The sequence below is a fragment of the Solanum pennellii genome, chromosome 5, assembly GCF_001406875.1.
Source record: "Solanum pennellii chromosome 5, SPENNV200".
NCBI classification, from domain to species: Eukaryota; Viridiplantae; Streptophyta; class Magnoliopsida; order Solanales; family Solanaceae; genus Solanum; species Solanum pennellii.
In genome coordinates this window covers 54,048,748-54,068,967 of record NC_028641.1, presented here as the reverse complement: position 1 = coordinate 54,068,967, position 20,220 = coordinate 54,048,748, and the positions used below count along the sequence as shown (strand labels likewise).

The 20,220-nt window shown below is 33.1% G+C and overlaps 1 protein-coding gene across 5 annotated transcripts; it reads right to left on the bottom strand.

Annotated features, from left to right (window-relative positions):
* Positions 1-5,265: 5,265 nt before the first annotated feature.
* LOC107018790 (transcriptional corepressor LEUNIG-like) lies at positions 5,266-19,734 on the bottom strand. Of its 5 annotated transcripts, XM_015219367.2 has the most exons (19): positions 19,268-19,734; positions 18,774-18,871; positions 18,576-18,685; positions 16,624-16,854; positions 16,413-16,513; positions 16,246-16,330; positions 16,013-16,073; positions 15,431-15,480; positions 11,930-12,166; positions 11,666-11,842; positions 9,916-9,955; positions 9,725-9,831; positions 9,010-9,121; positions 8,820-8,920; positions 8,531-8,680; positions 7,177-7,332; positions 6,929-7,048; positions 5,856-6,062; positions 5,266-5,655 (listed from the first exon to the last, which is right to left on the bottom strand). In XM_015219367.2, the coding sequence occupies exons 1-19, from the start codon at positions 19,297-19,299 to the stop codon at positions 5,518-5,520; spliced, it is 2,313 nt and encodes a 770-aa protein (XP_015074853.1). In that variant the 5' UTR covers positions 19,300-19,734; the 3' UTR covers positions 5,266-5,517. The 5 variants fall into 5 exon arrangements, with proteins under 5 accessions (XP_015074853.1, XP_015074851.1, XP_015074852.1 ...); XM_015219365.2 differs by having other exon boundaries at positions 9,725-9,955; XM_015219366.2 differs by having other exon boundaries at positions 9,725-9,955; positions 11,666-11,833.
* Positions 19,735-20,220: the final 486 nt, after the last annotated feature.

Sequence of the window (20,220 nt, the reverse complement as noted above, 5' to 3'; positions counted from 1 at the left end):
ATATATAGATGTACCTTACCAAAATTTTATAGTATTGTATATTTTTGAGAAATCCACAAAAATCAAATAGCAAGAAAAATAAAAATAGTTAAAGTGATGAAAAAATTTCACCTAGCTTGAATTTCAAAAATAAAAGATATCGTATAAATTGACAGAAAGTATATGTACTTATATAGGTATTTATGGATGCTTCCGTGTTTTTAATTTCATGAAATAGTATCAAAACTCATGTAATTGTTTGTCAAGAACATTAATGCTATTTCCGTTATATTTTCTTTTTGAAGGTATTTAATGGATTTAAGTGCTTTTGAAATTTTGAAATTGTTGAGAAGAATAAAATAAGAAATTAATTTTATACTTTGTTTTCCATATTAATAGTCTATCTTTTTTTACAAATTTCGTAAGAAATCATAAATAAAATAATAGTTTTACTAATTTACATTTAATTTTTTAAAATTTATAAATTTTATTTACACCTATAAAAAGAAAAAGTATTATAATGAAATTAAAAAATTGTAATTAATTATATTTTTGTAAATTAACAAATGATTTTATCTAATTATTTTTAGTAATATAAATAATTAATTTCGAGTTGGAAAAATAATATTAAAATGTTAGAAATAGAATCAATATTTTCTTTTTGGATTTTCATATTTTCCATGAATAAAATTATATATGTATGGAAGTAGAGAAATTTGGGACATTAATTGGAAAAGAAAAGTCAAAGAAAAAAGAAGTTAAAAAAAAGTAAGAGAAAAATAGATTTGGATCATTTCTAGAAATGGGACCCAACACTTTTCACATGATTAAATATAAATGGAGACTCACACAAATATTGTTAGTCATCTTTTGAGCAGTAGTGTGAACTGAAAAGTAATATCCCAAGTAATAATTATGGGTTGGAAATTTCATAAGTTATTTTACTTTTAAAGAGTGATGATTGGGTACAAGAAATTGATAAACTTACCTAATCACCCTTAGATATTACAAAAATATCTCAAATTTGTTGCTCAAGTCATTTCGAGTCAAAAAAGTGTCTTGCCAAATATATTTTTTAAAGTAAATATATATTTGGAACAGAAACATAAAAAAATGATGTACTTCTTTGCAAAATTACAAGTTCCCTCGAGTCAAATCACTAACACGCTCCCTCGAAACCCAAAATAAGTACAAATCATGACAAAAGTCATCTAAGTGTCTCAATTCCACATTTTTCTCGGTGCTAGTTCAAGTCATGTCAAATAATGTCGTATGCATGAGTGATGTACCACACATTTAGGGGCTGTTTGTTTACGGTATAAGAGGGCATGTTATTCATGTATAAAACATTATATTAGTTTTACTATGTTTGGTAAAAGTTTTTTTATTATGTTGAAAAGTCAACATGACTTATACTATGTTTGGTTGATAAGTTCTAAATATTGTATAATAATTATTCATGTATTAATTTTATATAGTGTTTGATTACTTTTTTTGTAGTCCTATATAATTAATACTTGCATAACTTATGAGACAATCTATGTATAAGTTATGCAGGATAGAAGGTGAAATAAGTTATGTGGGTATTAATTATATATGTATTAAAAAGATATATTACACATTTATCCCTATTGATTTGTTTTCAAATCTTTTTTTATTGAAAACTTTACATAATTATTCTATTTTCCCAACTATTTTCGTTTCTTTTTTTTTATATATACAAACAACTTTTTATTTGTTTTCATTTAAAATCAAAAAAAATTATTATATTATGAATAGGAATGTATAATTTTGATAGCGCATGTGCTAATTACATATTTGCATTATATATTACTACATATATTCACATATTTAATTATCATGTATTAATTTTTATTTAGAATGTGAATTTACATAATATTTATAAATTTAGTATATTAAAACTGTAGAAACAACATACGCATCATATTTTTAGAAATTTTCATTATATCAAATAGCATAGTATAATGTACTTGAAATATATTAATAGTATTTTTATAATCTTTAAACACTAAAAAATAAAGAGAGAAAAAAAACACAGAATTCCTAGTTAAGTATAGAGATTTTTTTTAAGGGAGAATTTATACTATTTTTTTACTTATTTTATTTGTAAATAACATATTTTAATTTTTATTAATATAATATTCAATAGTTAATTATTCATGTAATGTAATCTCTATATAATTAAATATTACCTACAAAACTTCTGCATAACTAATACCTGCATAACTAAATCTGCATAACTCTAACCAGTAACCAAACGGCCTCTTATGGTACTTGTAATGCTTCAAATTTGAGTTTTGCATGTCTTTTTAAATATTTCTTAGTATATTTAATGGTATTTTATCAATGTTTTTGCAGGAAAATACATTTTGGCAGTTTGGGTTGAAGATTACAGGGTAGCAGCTGAAGTTTGAAGTCCCACAAGCCATATACTTTTCTACGTCCATAGAATTTTTGCGTACTTTTGGAAAAACTATAAATAGTCTAAAAGAGAGAGAAAATATATCATATTTTTGTAGAGAATTTTGGAAAATTAAATCAGTTTTGAGAAACTTTGCTTGAATTAATTTTTGTATCCTTAGAATAGTTTTGAGACTTTCGAATACACACTTGTAACTGAGGTGTGGAATCGAAGTGTATGTTGAAGGTTATTGCTTAATTTTAAAAATTAATGGTTGGTAACATCATAGGTATAATTTCTTATTTTTTTATGATGTGTGGATAAAAACTTCAAATCTAGGGGTGTGATTTTGGGATTGGGTGTTGATTTAATTTAGTGAATCTTGTGTTTTGCTCTATTTTATTGTTTTTCTTTTTATGGATTTAGCATGTTGTTAAATTATGGCCAGTTAGTGTTGCAAACTTAATCTTAGTTTAGATCTTCGATTGATGCATGCAATTTAGGGTTTAATTTCTATAGTTTGCTTGAAAGAGAAATTGTAGTTTCCACAATCTGCTCAAAAGAGAGTTTTTAGTATATATATAGATATACGAGAAAATTGAAATAGATATCCAAACAGGTTTGACTTGTTATTTATTCGGAATTAAAAAAGGAATTGTTTGGGCAATTTGGGATTGCTTGTGAACTTCACAAGCCTCATGGTCGAAGTGATCATGGCGACAACACTAATGTCGTAAAAATAAGGTAGATTGTAGAATTTTTACTTATGATCTTATATAAGGTCGAGTTGTGTATTTATTTTAGAACTCTAATTATGATTAGACATGTTCGATCAAATTATATGACACATGACAGTTGAAGATATGTTTGATGCAATAAACATGCAAAGCAAGGAAACGACTACCTTGTTTAAGACAAATTGAAGGATAAGGCATTCGAAATTCTACAGATACATCTAAATATAAACTAGAGTCCTATTGTCCTCTCCCTTCAATCTAATTTAAAATGGAATAGATATATCATAAAATACTGACGTAGCATAGGGAGTGCTCACACTCTCTTGAATGCAAGTTATGAGTGAATAAATTGGACGGATGTCATTTTTTAATTGATAACCTTATAATTAATTATGATACAGTTTTATTGTTAAAACTTAAATATATTTAATTATTTTCATTTCTTTATTTGTAAAATATTTTTTAAAAGATTACTTTCTCACCTTAAAATTTTTTACTCTTACTTTCATTAAGTTCTTATCTTTTAACTTTTAACTATTTTTAAAAAATTATCTGTATTTTTCTAAAAAATTAAAATATCCTTTAATGTTTGCTTTTAATTTTTCTTTATGTTTTATTTAATTTTCTTTACTTATTTTGATGTTAGTTCGAAATGAACTTATTTCAAATACAAGATATATTGAAATCAAATCAAAAGAAAAGATAAAAGAAAATATAAAGAGTAAATAAAAATAATAGAAAAATAAAAGAGAAAAAAATAATGAATAAAGGAAAAAAAGTTTAGATAAAAGGTTAAAAAAAATGTGTATTAAATCAATTTAAATACAAAATAAAGAAAATAAGAATATTTTTTAAAAAGTTGTTGAATATATATATATATATATATATATTAGACACGTGACTTGTGCATGTGTAAAAACACACCAAACCTAGGTGGTTGGAGGTGTCATGTCAGCATAAGGTGTATAAAAATATGAAAAAAATGGGTTCAAGGATAATAAAATCCTAGTTAAGTTTAGATTTTTTTATGTATTTTCGATCATAATCTAAAAAATACTTGTAGCTTATCCCGCGAATCGATGAAAACTTCCCTCTTCTCATGAAGCTTTCAAGATAATAGGATTTGCATGTTCAATATCTCTATCACTATATATCATATAAAAGTCGGAGTTTCTTTATCATTGTTAATTTCTCTTGCAAAATTCGATGCTTTCACATGTTCAATATCTTGATGTACGTTGTATGGTTCACTTTTTTAGTCCGAAAGAGAAACACGAGAAATTATTAAAAGGGAAGAATCTATTGTCACTTATTGATTGTGAATAATTCATATATGATCTTAAAAGTTATTAACTAAAAAAATAAAGAACAGTAGAAAGAATTATGATAATGGATACAAGAAGACGACTATAATCGAAATCAAAACCAAACGAAAACGTAAAAATAGAACCAATACATTGTTAATAAAGCACATAGAGTTGAGAAAGCAACATGGTTGTATTGTTCATCGAAAAAGTTCTTGTTCACATTAATTCCTATAAATACAACAAGAAGTTACCAACATTAATTTTAGCCGACTTCAGGACTGGTTTTTCACGTAATAAATATTCACCAACATTAATTCAAAAAAAAAAAAAAAAAACTACCAATATTAGCAAAATCCTAACAACCTAACCATATAACCAACAAGATTTCATTTTAGAATTCTACATCATCTTGGCCTGATTTTGCTGACACTATTTTCTCAGCTACTTTTTGTCTATTTTGAAGCTTACCCTGAAACATAATGTCATAATTCATAACATAAATTATGAATTAAAACAAAGAAATTATAACCAGTATTCTTGTTCCATATATTTCTAACGACCTATCAACATTAATTCTCCATATGTTTGATGTCTCCTTAATTTTTCAAAATTATAGTCAATATTATAAAGATAATGAAATGATAATCTGAGAAAAATAGTAAATAAAAGTCTTATATTACAGTGTAATGAAGTGCAAAAAGTTCAATCAACATTTCTAACGAGCTTCATACTTTTAATGTAGTATAGAATGCAGAAGATAGATGATAATTATGGTTAAAACAAAATTAAACACATGAGAAATGAGAAAACAAAGCAGAAGTACGAAATCACGACTCACTCTGATGAGATATGGCTAAAATGGGAGACGTTTGTTTTTAACACATTTACATAGTTTAGATTCAAATTCAGCAAAAAAATAGATGTTACCCACATTTTCCCCAGAGGTGCTTACCTAACATAACCACATTTCTGTTCATATTGGTAGGTGTGGTGTAAATGCAAAACATGGTAAAACAGATTTTCCCTCTATCTATTCAGATTTCTCCAAGTTGAAGTTGATGGAAATAAATTTTCATTTCCACAATCTGATTAAATTGTTGTCAGTGGCAGAAGCTACTACACCAGTGGGCTGTGACGCGGCTAAACTATTCACAGGTTCTTCCAGCACGATCATCATCTTGTTCTCAGCCATATGCCAAAACTCCAGGCACTAGAACGTACACAAGTTAAATCATATCATTACAGAAGTCCATAAATCACAAGGCAAAGACTTGAAAATGTAATGAACATGCATGCAGTGTTGAAACAATCAACTTGGCATATAAACTGTGAACCTTCATGCATTTATGTAATAGTAAGCCAATGGAGCAACTCATAGAATTGATGACATGAAAGAAAAAAGCTACTTGCCTGATCTGAACCAACCACTAATACAGAAGGGTAACAAGGATGAAATGTGCAGCAACGAAATCTTTTGCCTGTTACGCTTCGCTCATGCATGCACTCTTGCTCTCCACTAGAGCCAATCTTCCAGACTTTTACCGTATCTTCACTAACTGAAGCTAGATACTCACCAGAGCTGCTCCAGCATATACCCCGGATGATTGAGATGTGACCCTGCAAAGATGCCCCCGAGAAAAAGTTCATTACAACTCGAACAACGTCGTAATAATCACTAAGAAGGTGCAACTTGCCGATAGGATACAACAAGTAAAGACATAATGCAAAACGAGAGAAGTACTAAAATTGTGCTCATCACTTGCTCTAATATCATTTGACAGGTTTCACTACATTACGACAAAACAGAAGCTAACACTCCTAGGGAAACTCTATCGTTTGTGAGCCCATGAATAGAGTCAGATATTCAGTGTCCAGAATGATCCAATCACAGGTTCAAGTCTTAAGTTCGTTATAATCTGAGCTATTTAGGGGAGAACTAAAGAGGAAACCTTCACTCGGCTTTCTTCCTTGCCTGTCATATGCAATGTGTTTGGTTCAACTAATTACAAAAAGAGAAAAGACAGTGTGGGGCAAATAGGATGTTGGACAAGTGGTTGTCCAACCAAATAATATTACATCAGTTTCTGGAGATAAAAAAAGATCACATAACATCAGCATAGGTGAATGTAGGGAAGACTTGAAGATCCAATCTGAGATAGAATTTTAAAAACTTAGAATCAAGATATGAAAAATGTATTTAATTTTTATATTTTTAAGCTAAAGATTAAACAAAAGGATTCACAAATAAAACTGCTAATGCTACAACCAGTCCATAAATTGTTAAAGCTTCCACAAAAACTAGACTAATAGTGTACCACCCGCAGTCTGTTCAGGGTTTAAAACTCAAGGAATGCAACTAAACATGAGTGTTGCACCTCGTTACAAGACATAACCCAACACCCTACGGCATGAACTAACCACAGTCATGCACTAATAATTTCAACAACTTAGTGAAAGGAATATTGTACGAAAAATTGCCCAACCTTCAGAGGATATCTACAGATTTGGGTAGTCTCCACATCAAATAACAATACACCATCCGCATCAGCAGCAGCAAGATACTTCCCAAGATTAGGCTGAAACCTAACTTGAGTTGCACGAACCTGAAAATTTTGGAGCTGATAAGTCGTGACGTAAATAAAGATTCTATTACTGAAATAGGGACCAGAAATATCATCATTTTGCAGCTTAACCTACTAGTTTGAGTTATCAAATATAGGTTTACTAATACCTTTGACACTCCTGCACAACCACCATTCTCAATGCTCCAGTATCGGATCGTACTAACATTATCACAAGAACAGATGAGGTCCTCCTTGGTAGGATGAAAGTCAAGTGATATAACGGAGGCAGAATGGCCAGTAAAACTTCGTATTGAGTGGTCTGGCTGCAAGATACAACAAACTCTAGTTTTGACAGGCTGGAACTCTACTTGCCAAAATTCATCAAAACAAATTAATCTAAGTGCATGTACAGATAATTTGACGGTGTTCTGTCAAAGAAAAAATTCGTAAAGCTAGAAGTCAGGAGTTCACCATCAACAGTCTTCAAACAAGTTGGGGTGAACAAACACAATTGTTAATTCATCTTAGAAGGATCATTGAAAGAACGGAAATGGGTCAAAAATATCTTTAAACCATGTGAAATAGAAACAAAATGTCCTCCGTAAATAGTTGCACCAAAAATGTCCCTGTTGTTAATAATTTGGCCAAAATGTCTCTATTGATACTTAGGGAACCTTATTCTTTTGAAATCCGTTTAACTAATTAGAAAATAAAGTTGCAACTTATCTTTTTTTTTCATCTGAATATCGTTTTATCAATTAAAACAGAATAACCTCATGTACTTTTTAAACTGATAATATAGGTCATATATATAAGATCATAGTAACCGCATCATTAATTTTCATTTATATAATGATAAATTTCGTTTTTCTTGATAAATAGGAAACATTTTTCTAATTTTAAATTTTTCCAAATTTAAGTAGAATAAGCATTAGCTTAAATATTTCTTGGTTCGAAACTTGAAACGGAAAGTAGCTCAACAATAACTCCATCAACGATATTTTAACAATATTTTGTAATTTGAAAAACTGTAATTACTTTTTGTTTGTTAAGGTATTCTGATTGATGTATCCTTACTTTAAAATCAAGGATTATTATTAAGAAATGTTTATCCTTCTTAAATTCAGAAAAAATAAAGAAATAAAAACATTTCTTATGTTATTAGAAAAAAGAATATTATTGTTGTATAAATGAAATTAATGATGGATTACTATGATCCAACATGTATGGCCTATATTATATGTTAAAAAGGTATATGGTCAAAATTCTGGGAGAAAGGTCCATTTGAATGTAGATGAAAGAGAGGAAGGTTATACACTTCGGCATTCTTTGAAATACAGATGCAAAATAATGGATCTCTGTAGTTTCAGCTACACTGTTTTGTACAAAATCTGAATTCACATCTACACTGAGTTTGAGCATAAAATTTCTACACAACACGCAATGATTCACCTTAGAGTTTTATCAGGATGGAAGAGTAATATCCTATCCTCCTAATAATGAACACATAAAATGACTTACATTATGAACATCCCAAATTTTGATTGTCTTATCAAGGGAAGATGAAGCAAGACGCGGTAATCTTGGACCAAAGCGAACATCTGTTATTGCATCAGAATGCCCCTCAAGTATATGCTTTTGCGCTCTTGAATCTGTGCACCGTAGTACAACCTACACCAGAACACATCAGAAATAATAATAAGTAAAGAGACCTGAATACAGAGTTCAAGAATACAACTCCTTGTTTCACTGCTTTTCAGACTGTATCGAGTACAAAACAATTTATCATCTCAAGATCCTGTATCAATACCTCTTTATCCCCGCCAGTTGCTATCAGCTTTCCATCAGATGAAAAGTTGCAGCAATTAACTGCACTGGAATGAAAACTCCCAATTTCCAAGACCGTAATATCTTTATTGCAAAAAAAAATGTAAATAGCTAGAGTGGCAAGTGTCCCATCAAGAAAAAGCCAGTATAAAGAAGTCAGCGTCAGTTAAAACCTTTACTGGTGCCTAAGCGCCTAGGGATTATGCTTTCAGTATCTGCATTGTCAGAAAGGAAGGACTCGGCAGAGTTGCTTGCAAACATGTGGTTTATAAGAGGAACATCAACCTGCATCCCCACACATATTTGATTAGTGTGACTATGCATCAATAGAACCACCATCTCTTAATTAGGAGAAAGAATGAGAACATTTGATTGATATCCTTTTGATAAAATATTAGCAGCCAGTTTAAATCCTTCGCTTGTTTTGGAAGCACTAACCAAACACTCCATGCGCAGATTCACTTTTGTATTGAAGAAAGTTTGTGTTATCTTTCTCCTGGTGTGTGAAATCAGTTGAGTTAAGATATCAAGTAAGACTTCGCATGAAAATTGAACACCAAAAATTGATATAACCCATAGTTGGATTAGCATTTCCTTTGTACCAAATTCACTTCTCACAGCATATCTGTCTACAATGTCTCACATTACAAAAAAAAAGTAACAATAAAAGAGAGACAGCCAAATATTTCTCAATGCAATACTACTTTTGTGGCATCAATTTAGGAAAATCATAGTAAACCCCTTCCCTAGCATATTATCCTAATTTGACATATTGATTAATATTATTATATCAGTTAAATAATTGGAAATGAAGGAACAACTTGTTAATTGGATCCTTGTTTCATGGAATCCTCAATAAATTGTAAGTATAGGGACAGTAATCCTTACCGTTTGAGTTGATACCAATGTAGCTGAGTAAACAACATCATTGCCATACACACAACCTTTAGAAAAATTATCATCATGAAGCAATGCAGGCATTGATATCACATCTTCTGCAATGGATATAGATGGTGTAGAAGGCACTGAACTTGGTAACAGACTAATGTTGTACGCAGTTCCTATGCTGTTAATCTGACCTGATGACGTTAACTGCTTCCTCTTTCTCGTAGCATATTTCTTTAGAGTAAACATGGACAATGAAATTCAATGAGGACAAGAAAGTACAAGGACAAATATATACCCTTCTCTATACTTGTGCATATGTAAGAATATGATGGGTTGTCATGTCAGATAACAGCAAAAATATATATCAGAAATGACATCACTTGACTAAGTAATACAAAAATTTTACCAAGAATAATAGAAGTAGGAAACCAAGGAAAGAAAGAGCAAAGACACTCTCCAAATATTACTACTGATGTGAACTCAAGGAAATTTGATTATGAAGCTAATGTGTAAGTCTTAAATCTCATAGAGCTCTTTGTTTTTCACAATTAGTATAAATCTCATAGAACTCTTATTGGAATTTGATAAGCATCTCACATTTGTTAAGATAATGGGTTATTGTTCTCCTTAAATGGTCTTGGAGAATCATAACTGCATGAGCGCATTTGAGGTTTAGTTAGGTCCAAGATTCATTTTCTTATTGTGGTAACAGAGTTGTTGGAGTCCCACATAGGTGAGTTAAAGGTATTTGGTCTCTCTATATGGTCTTGAGGATGATTTTGGATTGAGTTTTTGTAGTCCATTTTTTGTTAAATTTGACAAGATTCAAAAATGGATTAATGAGAAGATATGGTACTTAGGAGGATAATTCTTCATTGGTATAAAAGTCAAGATAACAACTTTTGTAGGTGAAATTTAGGTGAACCATAAATTGATTTCACAAGGTAAATGTTGACATATTGTGATGTCATGGATGACATCAATAGGAAGAATTTACTCCTATAAATAGGTAGCTCCTAATTCATTTGTAACACACCTCTCACTTGCCTTCTCATCTCCTAAGGCATTTGTTCTTCTTTCTCTCTTGTAGTATTTCACTTGTACTCTTTTGGAGTGAAATAAATATTGGTTGGTTGTGTCCGAGGAGTAGGCAAAAGAAAACAAAAGTTTGCCGAACCTCGTTAATTCCTGGTGTTCTTTCTCTTGTTGTCTCATTTACTATTTATTAGCTACCTTTAGATATAGCAGTTGTGATTCCATCACTCTCTATATATTCGGCTTCCGCAACATTTTTAGCTTATAGGATTTTCATCTTCCATGCTCCAGATAACTAAACTTGGTAGAAAAATGTTCTCACATCGGTTATGAAATGGGTTGTTGACTCCGTTTATAATCTTGATCAATACCTACCTCATGAGCTATCTTTTGGGTTTGAGTTAGACTCAATGTCCATTTTCTTATCTGAATTTATATTGGGTGGTCGACACTTGTACAATCAGCTATTTGAAGTCCCCCATCGAAAGTAAAGAATTACAAGAAGCAGGAAGAAAACCACTACACTTTCAACCAGTTGTTTTCATTCTTTAAGGCTTACTCTGCTGGGTAAAGTAGAAATGTTTGGAATTCGTCATGGCACTGATTACTTCAACGTTGTAGGAATAATTGATCAATGATAAAAAAATAATAATTAAAAGATGGATGAAAGAGCAAAGATATATTTATAGAAAGCTAATAGTATGAGTTGAACTGAAAGAAAAAATATAACAGAAATTCACGAAGTGCACATTGGAAATTAAATGGGGAGAGGGGTGCAGGGTTTGCAGGAATGTAAGAAATTCAAAATGCATTACACATAACAAGCGCACCTATTATTCTTATATGAACAACTTATCAACAGCTCTAGTGCGCTGGACATATAAGGGGTCTGAGGTCAAAGCTAACCTGATCATCACCTCTAAAGGTGTTGGACAAGCTAACATCCATGGTTGTGCTTCCAGTAGCAACACTCTTATCTTGCTGTTGGCTGCTGGAACTTGAATTTTTTGGATGCTTGCAAAACAAAGCAGGCCGTTGACCTTGTTCCAGACTTTGATTGATGTTCTGCACTTCCTGCATAAACTAGTCATTTTTTTAATACTTCTTTACAAGAATAGATAGTCTTTCTAAAGACATCAAATGCAAAGTATATCAAGTATAAACTGGCACCTTCATTTGCATAGCTGAATCTGAACGAGAGAAAAGCGGGAGATCCACTTGAACTGGCAAATTTCTGTCCACAACTATGTTCGCAGTGAAGTTTGATTGGTCACCTTGACTTATATCCATATACTGGTCACTAAGAAACATTAGAATTTGTTGTTGTAGCTGCTGTTGGGAGGGATGAGACAGGTGGACTGTAGAGCTTTGCTGCTGAATTAGTCCAGATTGAAGCTGTTCCAATCCCTATATATGGGAAGATTAGTCAATGTATAGAAAATACTCCGTCTCATAGTCAATTCTAGACTGGTTCTAAGCAAATAACCAATTATAAATGACAACTAAAAGAAGCAGAAAAAAAGGTTCCCATTTTCTGTTTGACTGCTTCTGGTTCAAATAATATTTTAGGGTACGCAAATAATTATACTCGCTAAGTTCAACTAAAAATGAAAGCTCAAAGCAGCAGGCCAATTGTGCTTTCATTTTCATCTGAACGCTCCTGATCCTCTCATGGTTCATAAAACGTTTAGGGGGCTGAACAGATTACACCCATTAGAGTCTTCAGTTGAAAATTGACTATGACTACAGATGAAAATATATGTGTTTGTACATTAAAATAAATACTTTCACATTATTCGGAAAAAAACATATCTTTCGGATCAAGTGATACCACTGCTCCTCTGGAAACACCTAACATATGCTCATATTCAACATCCAGAGGATATAGACCAATCAGAAGGTAACTATTAATGGATATAATATTTGTTATCCTTTAGTTAGGAGCTTGTTATTAGTTTCCAACTTTCTAGTTTTCTTCTGATTCATTATTATCTAGTTAGTCTTTGGTTTATTTAGAACATTCAGTAGTTTCCTGTATTCTAGCTTTTTTCTGCACTGATTTTATCATATTAATTTATGCCAACTTTCATGTTTTGAGTTCAGCAAACGTTCTATACAAAGAGCATGTTGTTCATGGATAAAATATCATACTTCTCTTCCACATCTCAAACCTTTATATGGTATCAAGCGCTTTTTTTCTCCTTGTTACCCACTCAGCACAAATGGCACTCTCTGTTACCAATTCCAGTCACCAAATACCACCACCATTGTTCAATTCAACTCAGTTACCTAGCCTTTGATCAACTTGCTGGCAGACAACTTATTCTCTCCCTCTGGAAGGCACAAATGTCCATGCTCATGATAGGACAGGACACAATGTTTATGGATGTAGATGGGACTATTCCTGCTCCCATCCAGACCACCACAGAAAACAACCAGACAATTGCCAACCTTGATTACATTAATTTGTTTCACTTTCATCAGGACTAGTTGATACAAAATGCCATTTTAGAGTCAGTTTACCCAACTCTTGCTGCCACTGTACCCGATGCAACCACCGCCAAAGCAACATGAGATTCCCTCCACACTGCTTATGCCAATAAGTTACAAACTCTCATAGTGAGCTTGCGAGATCGCCTTGCACATCTCACAAAAGAGAGCCGTCCTGTAATGGACTACCTCAACCAAGTTTGACTCTCTGCAATGAACTGGCGACTGCAGGAGGTCCTGTAACCAACACCATACTCACTGTCAAAATTCTCATCTTTTGAACCAGAAAATCGAGAAATATCAGCAGCAATTCGAGCACATCCTACTGTTTGAAAAGCCTACTGACCACGAGCTTTTCCTCAAACACAATGCTCTAACTCACACCCTCCACCAGAATTATTGTTGTTGCTCACACACCAACTGTCAAACAAGGACCAACGCCACCAACAACAATAGGTCTATACACATGCCAAAAGTCTCACAACCATTAGAGACTAGAATGGTCCAGAATAAATCACAATGGGAAATGGTAACACCATACCAATATCTCACACCGGTAACCCAGATATATATGCATGTGATTCTCACTTTCAATCATCCAATATCCTTTGCTCCCCTTCCATTGCCAACAATTTCTCAATTCTATCGTAACAATAAAACATCCATTGAATCTAATTTGCTTGGACTCGGGTGCGGATATATAATACGGGTGCAGATCTAGAGGTTGGATCCTTCATGATCTAGTTTTTAAGATTAGGGGATATGGATCCATGTATGGATACGAGTGGAGGAATTCACCTAAAAATAATTAAAATATTTAAAAATAGAATTAAAAAACCTAAATTATGAGTTATTATGTGGAGAACTTGAGGAGAATCATGGATGGAGATTAAAAGAAAAGGAGTGACATAGAAATTTCTACATAAATGGTATTCCATTTTCTTCAATTTCACCTTAGCTTTTGTATTGATTACATAAATCATTAAAATTGTCCAGATTTTCCACATCGATTTTGGTCAAAGTACCCAAAATCAGTAGACCAAAATCGTACACGGCTCCCACATCCACACCCACACCCATGTAGTGTCGACACGGGTGCGGCACCAAAAGTGAAGAGTCCAAGCAACTTAGCATTGAATTCTTTCATTCTATTATCTTGTGAAGATCTCAGTATGGGGTCCACCAGTTCAACGGTGGAGAGAGGATGCTTTATGAATGGCCGGCAGACAATCAAGTGTGTTTAGATCTGTGGCATCAGCGTTTGTGTTGTCAACCTTTGGAAATTACCAAACTCTTGGACCTCCAAAAAGCAAAAGTCTGTGTAACCCTTATTCACGGAAGCTAAGTATCGATCTATTGCTGCTTCTGTTTATGAAGTCAATTGGCTCACGAATTTGCAAAATGAGCTTCACTTTTCACTAGTCTTCTCCACCAGTAGTTCTCTGTGACAATATTATCACAACCTACATTTGTGCTAATCCAGTCTTTCGCAGTAGGATGAAGCATGTAGCTACTGATTTCAATTTTGTTTGTCAGCAAGTTCAACAAAAAGCACTTGAGGTTCGTCACCTTCACTCTACTGATCAAGTCATTGACGACCTCACCAAGCCTCTCCTGCTTATAGCTTTTCTGCGCCATTTTCACACGTTGGGCTCATTCCGGTCACCCTCAACTTGCAGGAGCATATTAATGAGTAATATTTGTTATACTTCAGTTTTCACTACTAGCACAAATATTCTCTTATGTGATACAATCAGGGAGTAAATTTCTAAAAGAATATGCATCATTTTATAAGTAAAAGAGCATATTCTAATTTCACTCTAGTAATAGATTCAATCATGTCTTTGTCACTTTCATATACCACAGAAGGTGAGAGTTGGACTTCTTTTGAGAAATGGTAAAGTATATTAGTAATATGGCACCAAGAAAGTACCGTCAGAAGTATTTACAATATACCAAAAACACATCCATTCCAATTCTAGAAGAGATTCTATAAGATATATCACTGCTTAGCCATCATTTACAAAGCACTGTTTAGTATTTACACCAAAAATAAAGAAACAATAAACAGTTCATTTTGATCTTCGGAATGGAGTTTCAGTTGTCCTAAAGCCTGAATATTTGACTTCTTTACCATTACATTTTGATGGATATTTGAGAAAGTACACATTATGACCTTACCATCAAGGGCCATCCTTTTAAAAGCAAACTGTTTACTCCATGATCTGATCCTGAACCAAATAAGAATGTGAATTAGTTTAAATGGGGCGGAGAGGGGGGCTAGACTGATAAACAACAAACAACTGTAAAAACAATGTAGAACAAACTCAAGATGAACAGTTAATAGTTAACTTGCGTTGGATGAATACCATCATGGTCAATCAATTTTTATTCACGTTAATCAGGAGTCAAATTTTCAAGAAAAAGTGCCATTAATTTTTCGGAAGAAATAGTAATAGTCTTTCATAATTTCATGCTACAGTTGATCTTCACAATATCATTCTAGAGTAGTAAAGTGGTCTACATAATGTTTACAGCACTCAAAAAAGATTCTTACAGCATCATGGGAAATCCCCATTCAAAAGGATGATCTAGCCCGGCCAGGTACCATATTGACAAGTTTGATTATTGTTTGAAGTAAATTTGCTTTCATTAAAAGCCCTCAAAAAGAAAATCACGTGTACAAATGCTCATCACTTACATTAAGGCATTGAATTGCTAACTGTTAAGTGTTAATACCAGAAACTTCAGTGAGTAAATTACCTGACTCAGCAGCTTTGAGACTCACAGCAGGAATTATCATATTTGTTAAGCTCTGGTCCAGCTTCATACAATAGAAAAATTAAGCAGTTAGAGTGAAATGTTGCTACCAATTGCCTTTACACATTTTTTTAGTTGAAATGTTTGTTTTTATCAGCTTTCTTAGTATTTGGCTTATATATTTCTCTTTCTCTTTTCCTTTTATATTTGTCTTTCGGCAGGAGGAAGGTAGTTACTTGTGTAACTGGGAATTGATGAGCTTGATCAGCTAGTGGAGGATAAAATCTCAAATTATCACCAGGAAAACTGTGATGCGTTTGCCTGAAATAAAACAAACAATGACATGATGGTAAAGAGAAGTCCCGCCATGAAAACACCATCAGATAGGGCTCAAAAAATGTACCGCGTATGCTGGTCTCTAAAGGTTTCCGCTTTTGATATGCAGCTGTGATTTGCATCTAAATGCTGATCAATATTATCACTATCCCTTGGATTTGTGGGTTTCTAGAGAAATAAAAATGACAAAAGTATGATTTAGATATGAAGGCTCAAAAATAAAGGCAGGAAGGAGAGAACTAGTACAGCAATTATTAAAAAAAATTAGTTCTGAACACCTTATTGGCCACTGATATGAGAATTCTCTGGACTTGAGGGTTACTTTCGTACACCCTTTTGGTTAAAGCATTTGTTGTCCCTAGACTGTGTCTTGTCATAGCCTCATTGGTAGTCCCCCTCAAAAGCTGAGTACCATAACCTTGCAGTTGTTTTTGTTGGATAAGCTGTTGCATTTGATTTAGCCGTTGAGCTTGGACATCCTTGTGTTCCAATGTATTAATCATATGACCCTGCAAACCCAAAATCAGCTAAGTAGGTTAACTTTAAACTTTGAAGAAACTGGCATCTGACAAATGAAAATAACAAACAAACAACAGCATACCCAGTGTAATCCCACAAGTGAGGTCTGGATAGTGTGTAGGCAGACCTTACCCCTACCTTGGGAGGTAAAGAGGTTGTTTCTGATAGATCAAAAACTAACAATAGTGAAGAAACCAAGGCAAGATACTAAACAAAGCATGACAAAGCATACTGAATATGAACAATAACTACAACTAAATAATATGATAATCAAAGTACAAGGAACAATAACTAGTAAAAGAAATTGAAGAAGCAAGAAACTACAAAGAGTAATACTACTACTAGCATGGAAAGATAAGCTAGACAACACTCAACTACCTACTAACCTCCTACCCTAATTCATGTCCTCCATAATCTCCTATCTAAGGTCATGTCATCTTGACATATGTAAGCTGAAGTTACATCATGCCTTGTCTAATAACCTCTCCCCAATATTTCTTCGGCCTACCTTTACCTCTACCGAAACATCCATTGAAAACCTCACACCTCTACACCGGGAAATCCATGCATTTCATATTCACATGTCCAAAGTATCTCAGTCTCGCCTCCCGTATTTTTTCCTCCACGAATGCCTCTCAGCTTGCACCATATATCTTCATTTATAACCTTATTTGTCCCAGTATGCCTACACATCCAACTCAGTATCCTCATCTCCACAAATTATATCGTCTAAACGTGAGAGCTCTTGACTAGGCAACACTCTACTTCATACGACATAGTCGGTCTAACCACCACTAGGTAGAACATTTCCTTAAGAATACGAAACTTCCTAAAAGAATGAACTGTATCAGCAAGAGAAATCACAACTTATTCATCGAGAAGCCACTCGTACGAGTGACACACCGAATCTCTTTCACTCTCTCCCAAACCCTCATGGTGTGGTTTAGCAGCTTGATACCCCTATAGTTGTTGCAATTCAGGATATCCCCTTGTTCTTGCACAACGGCATCATTGTACTCTTCCTCTATTCTTCAGACATTTTTTTTATCTAAGAAATGTGATTAACCAACCTAGTTGGCCATTCTATACCTTGCTTGTGCTCTTGCAAAATTCCATCGGGTCCTATGCATCCTTCGAAACACAACCTTAAGCTTCTCAGTCTTTTTTAAAAAAAAATGGCTTAAGCTTGTAAACCTTTGTACACCTACAAAACCCAAAATCATGATGCCTCTCAGAGTGCTCAAAATCTCCCAGCACAATATCTTTGTCCCCCTTTTTCTTCAAGAATCTACGGATATATGACAGTCACCTCTATCTGATGAGTGTGCCTTCCACCAATACTTTATCGTCCTCATCCTAGATATACTACACTTGGTCCAGGACTCTGGCCCTCCTCTCTATCGCGCCTATCTATCTTTTTATCCGCACCTTGTCCTATAGTTCTACATACAAACATTCAAAATTTGATGTTTTGGTCATCGTAACTGCTAACTTAGCCTCTTCTTCGTCATCTTATGCCTTTCCGTATTTGCCCGCTTTTCCTCCTCATCCTTACTCTCCATCAACTTTGTATACAACAATTTCTTTGATTCTACTTTCCCTTGGACGTCCTCATTCAGAAATTAATGGACACACATAAATAGGTGAAACAAGATGGTTAGGTGAAATAAGATTTAAGAAAATAAGAGTCTGTAACACATTGAAATCATACCACATTGTAAGATGCAGAAGTGCTTGAAAGAGGGGTCTTGAACCGAGCAATGAAAATATCCCAAAATACTGACCACCATTCAAGAAGAAAACCACCTGGAGCATCTATAGCTGAAAAACAAATGTTTATTTTGTGAACCAATTAAAGTAAAATTGGAAAAAGGCATTGACCAGAGTGGCATTTTTTTAGTTGTATTACCAACACGATTGGTGAGAAGTTGTGCTTCAACTTGAAATGTCCTAGCAGAAACACCAAATTTTCTCTTCATAAGATAATCGTGTATATATACATCCAGCCTGTTATCATCAAAATATAAAGAAGATAAATTACACACTTAAACTCTATAGGTTTCAAAGGAAAACATGAGCATATGGCAAGATCAAGCCGTGCAAAAGCACTACATTTTCTGTTTAAACTAGTTTGTACGTGCAGAGAATTTCGTCCCTTTCCATTAGAACAATAGTGCGGTTAGACATAAACCCACAAAGAAAGAAATCAATACAACACAATATACATTCAGAAGAAAGAGAAATTGAGGCCGTAACGGCTAAGAACCAGAACTAGATTCAACAATGGCCAAAAAACCCCAAATGAAGGTAGAACATGCACACATCCAAAAAAAAAAGAAAAATGTATACCCCTTAGAAGAACACAAGGTCATTAATTTTTTCTCAAACAACACAAAATCTCACATTTTATCAGCTTCAATGTTGGAATGAGCCATGGTGCTACTCTGAAGAAGAATGAATGTCTGCTTGCTTTAGAAGGCATGTAACATTTTCACTCTGTGCACTGCATACTACCACTACCACATAAAACAAATAAAAAGGGGGAAAACAATCCATACTATAAGTTTATACTAACATGCAAACTCCCTTCAGAAAAAATGAACAAAAAAAATATCAAATTAAATGAGATTACAACTTTAATTAGTCGCTTAAATTCTGTGTGAAATTTTATAAGATACAAAATAAACTCCAATCCCGCTATTAGACCACTAAACTACATTAACACGTCACTAAATTAACTAGGAAACTTATTCGTTGCAGGTATAATTGTAATTTAAAATGATATTTTTTATAAACGGAAAAGGACCTAAATACCCTCGAAGTATTGAAAATGATACACAATTACCCTCCATCCACCTATTGGCCCCCAAATACCCTTCACATCCACCTTTGGGTCCAAATTTACCCCTTCATTAGCAAACCAAAATTAAAAATAATTAAATAATAATTTTTAGTGACATGGCACTCAACCATTGGTTGTAATTTAATTATTTAAAATAATTTTAAACCCACCCATTTTAACTAAACCCACCCATTACTTTTAAGTCAACATATGTAGTTGTTTAGCCCATAACAATAGCTAAAAAGGAAGCAGCCAACATCTAGAGACAGAGGACAATTGAAAATCTACAAAGTACAAGCAAAGCATTTCAGACTTGAAGTCATGTTTAACAATTGATTTTGCTATAGAGGAACCAGCAAATAACACAATATCTAAGTTTTAATGGTCCATAACTCCATATGAATGCAAATGATTTGAAGCCATCTATTTACACACACAAATTGTACAAGTAAACACAAACAGAAACTCTCCTTGTTAACACCAAATCATTTTGTGACCATTTTCAATTAGAACT

Bases quoted from the DNA above. Each gene is read 5' to 3' on its own strand.
- LOC107018790 (XM_015219365.2), bottom strand. From the start codon at position 19,299: ATGGCTCATTCCAACATTGAAGCTGATAAAAT. The intron at 11,843-11,929 runs GTGCCAGTTTAT...AAAAATGACTAG, and splicing joins ATTCAGCTATGCAAATGAAG to TTTATGCAGGAAGTGCAGAA. The intron at 6,063-6,928 runs GTTGGGCAATTT...GCATCTTTGCAG, and splicing joins TCTGTAGATATCCTCTGAAG to GGTCACATCTCAATCATCCG.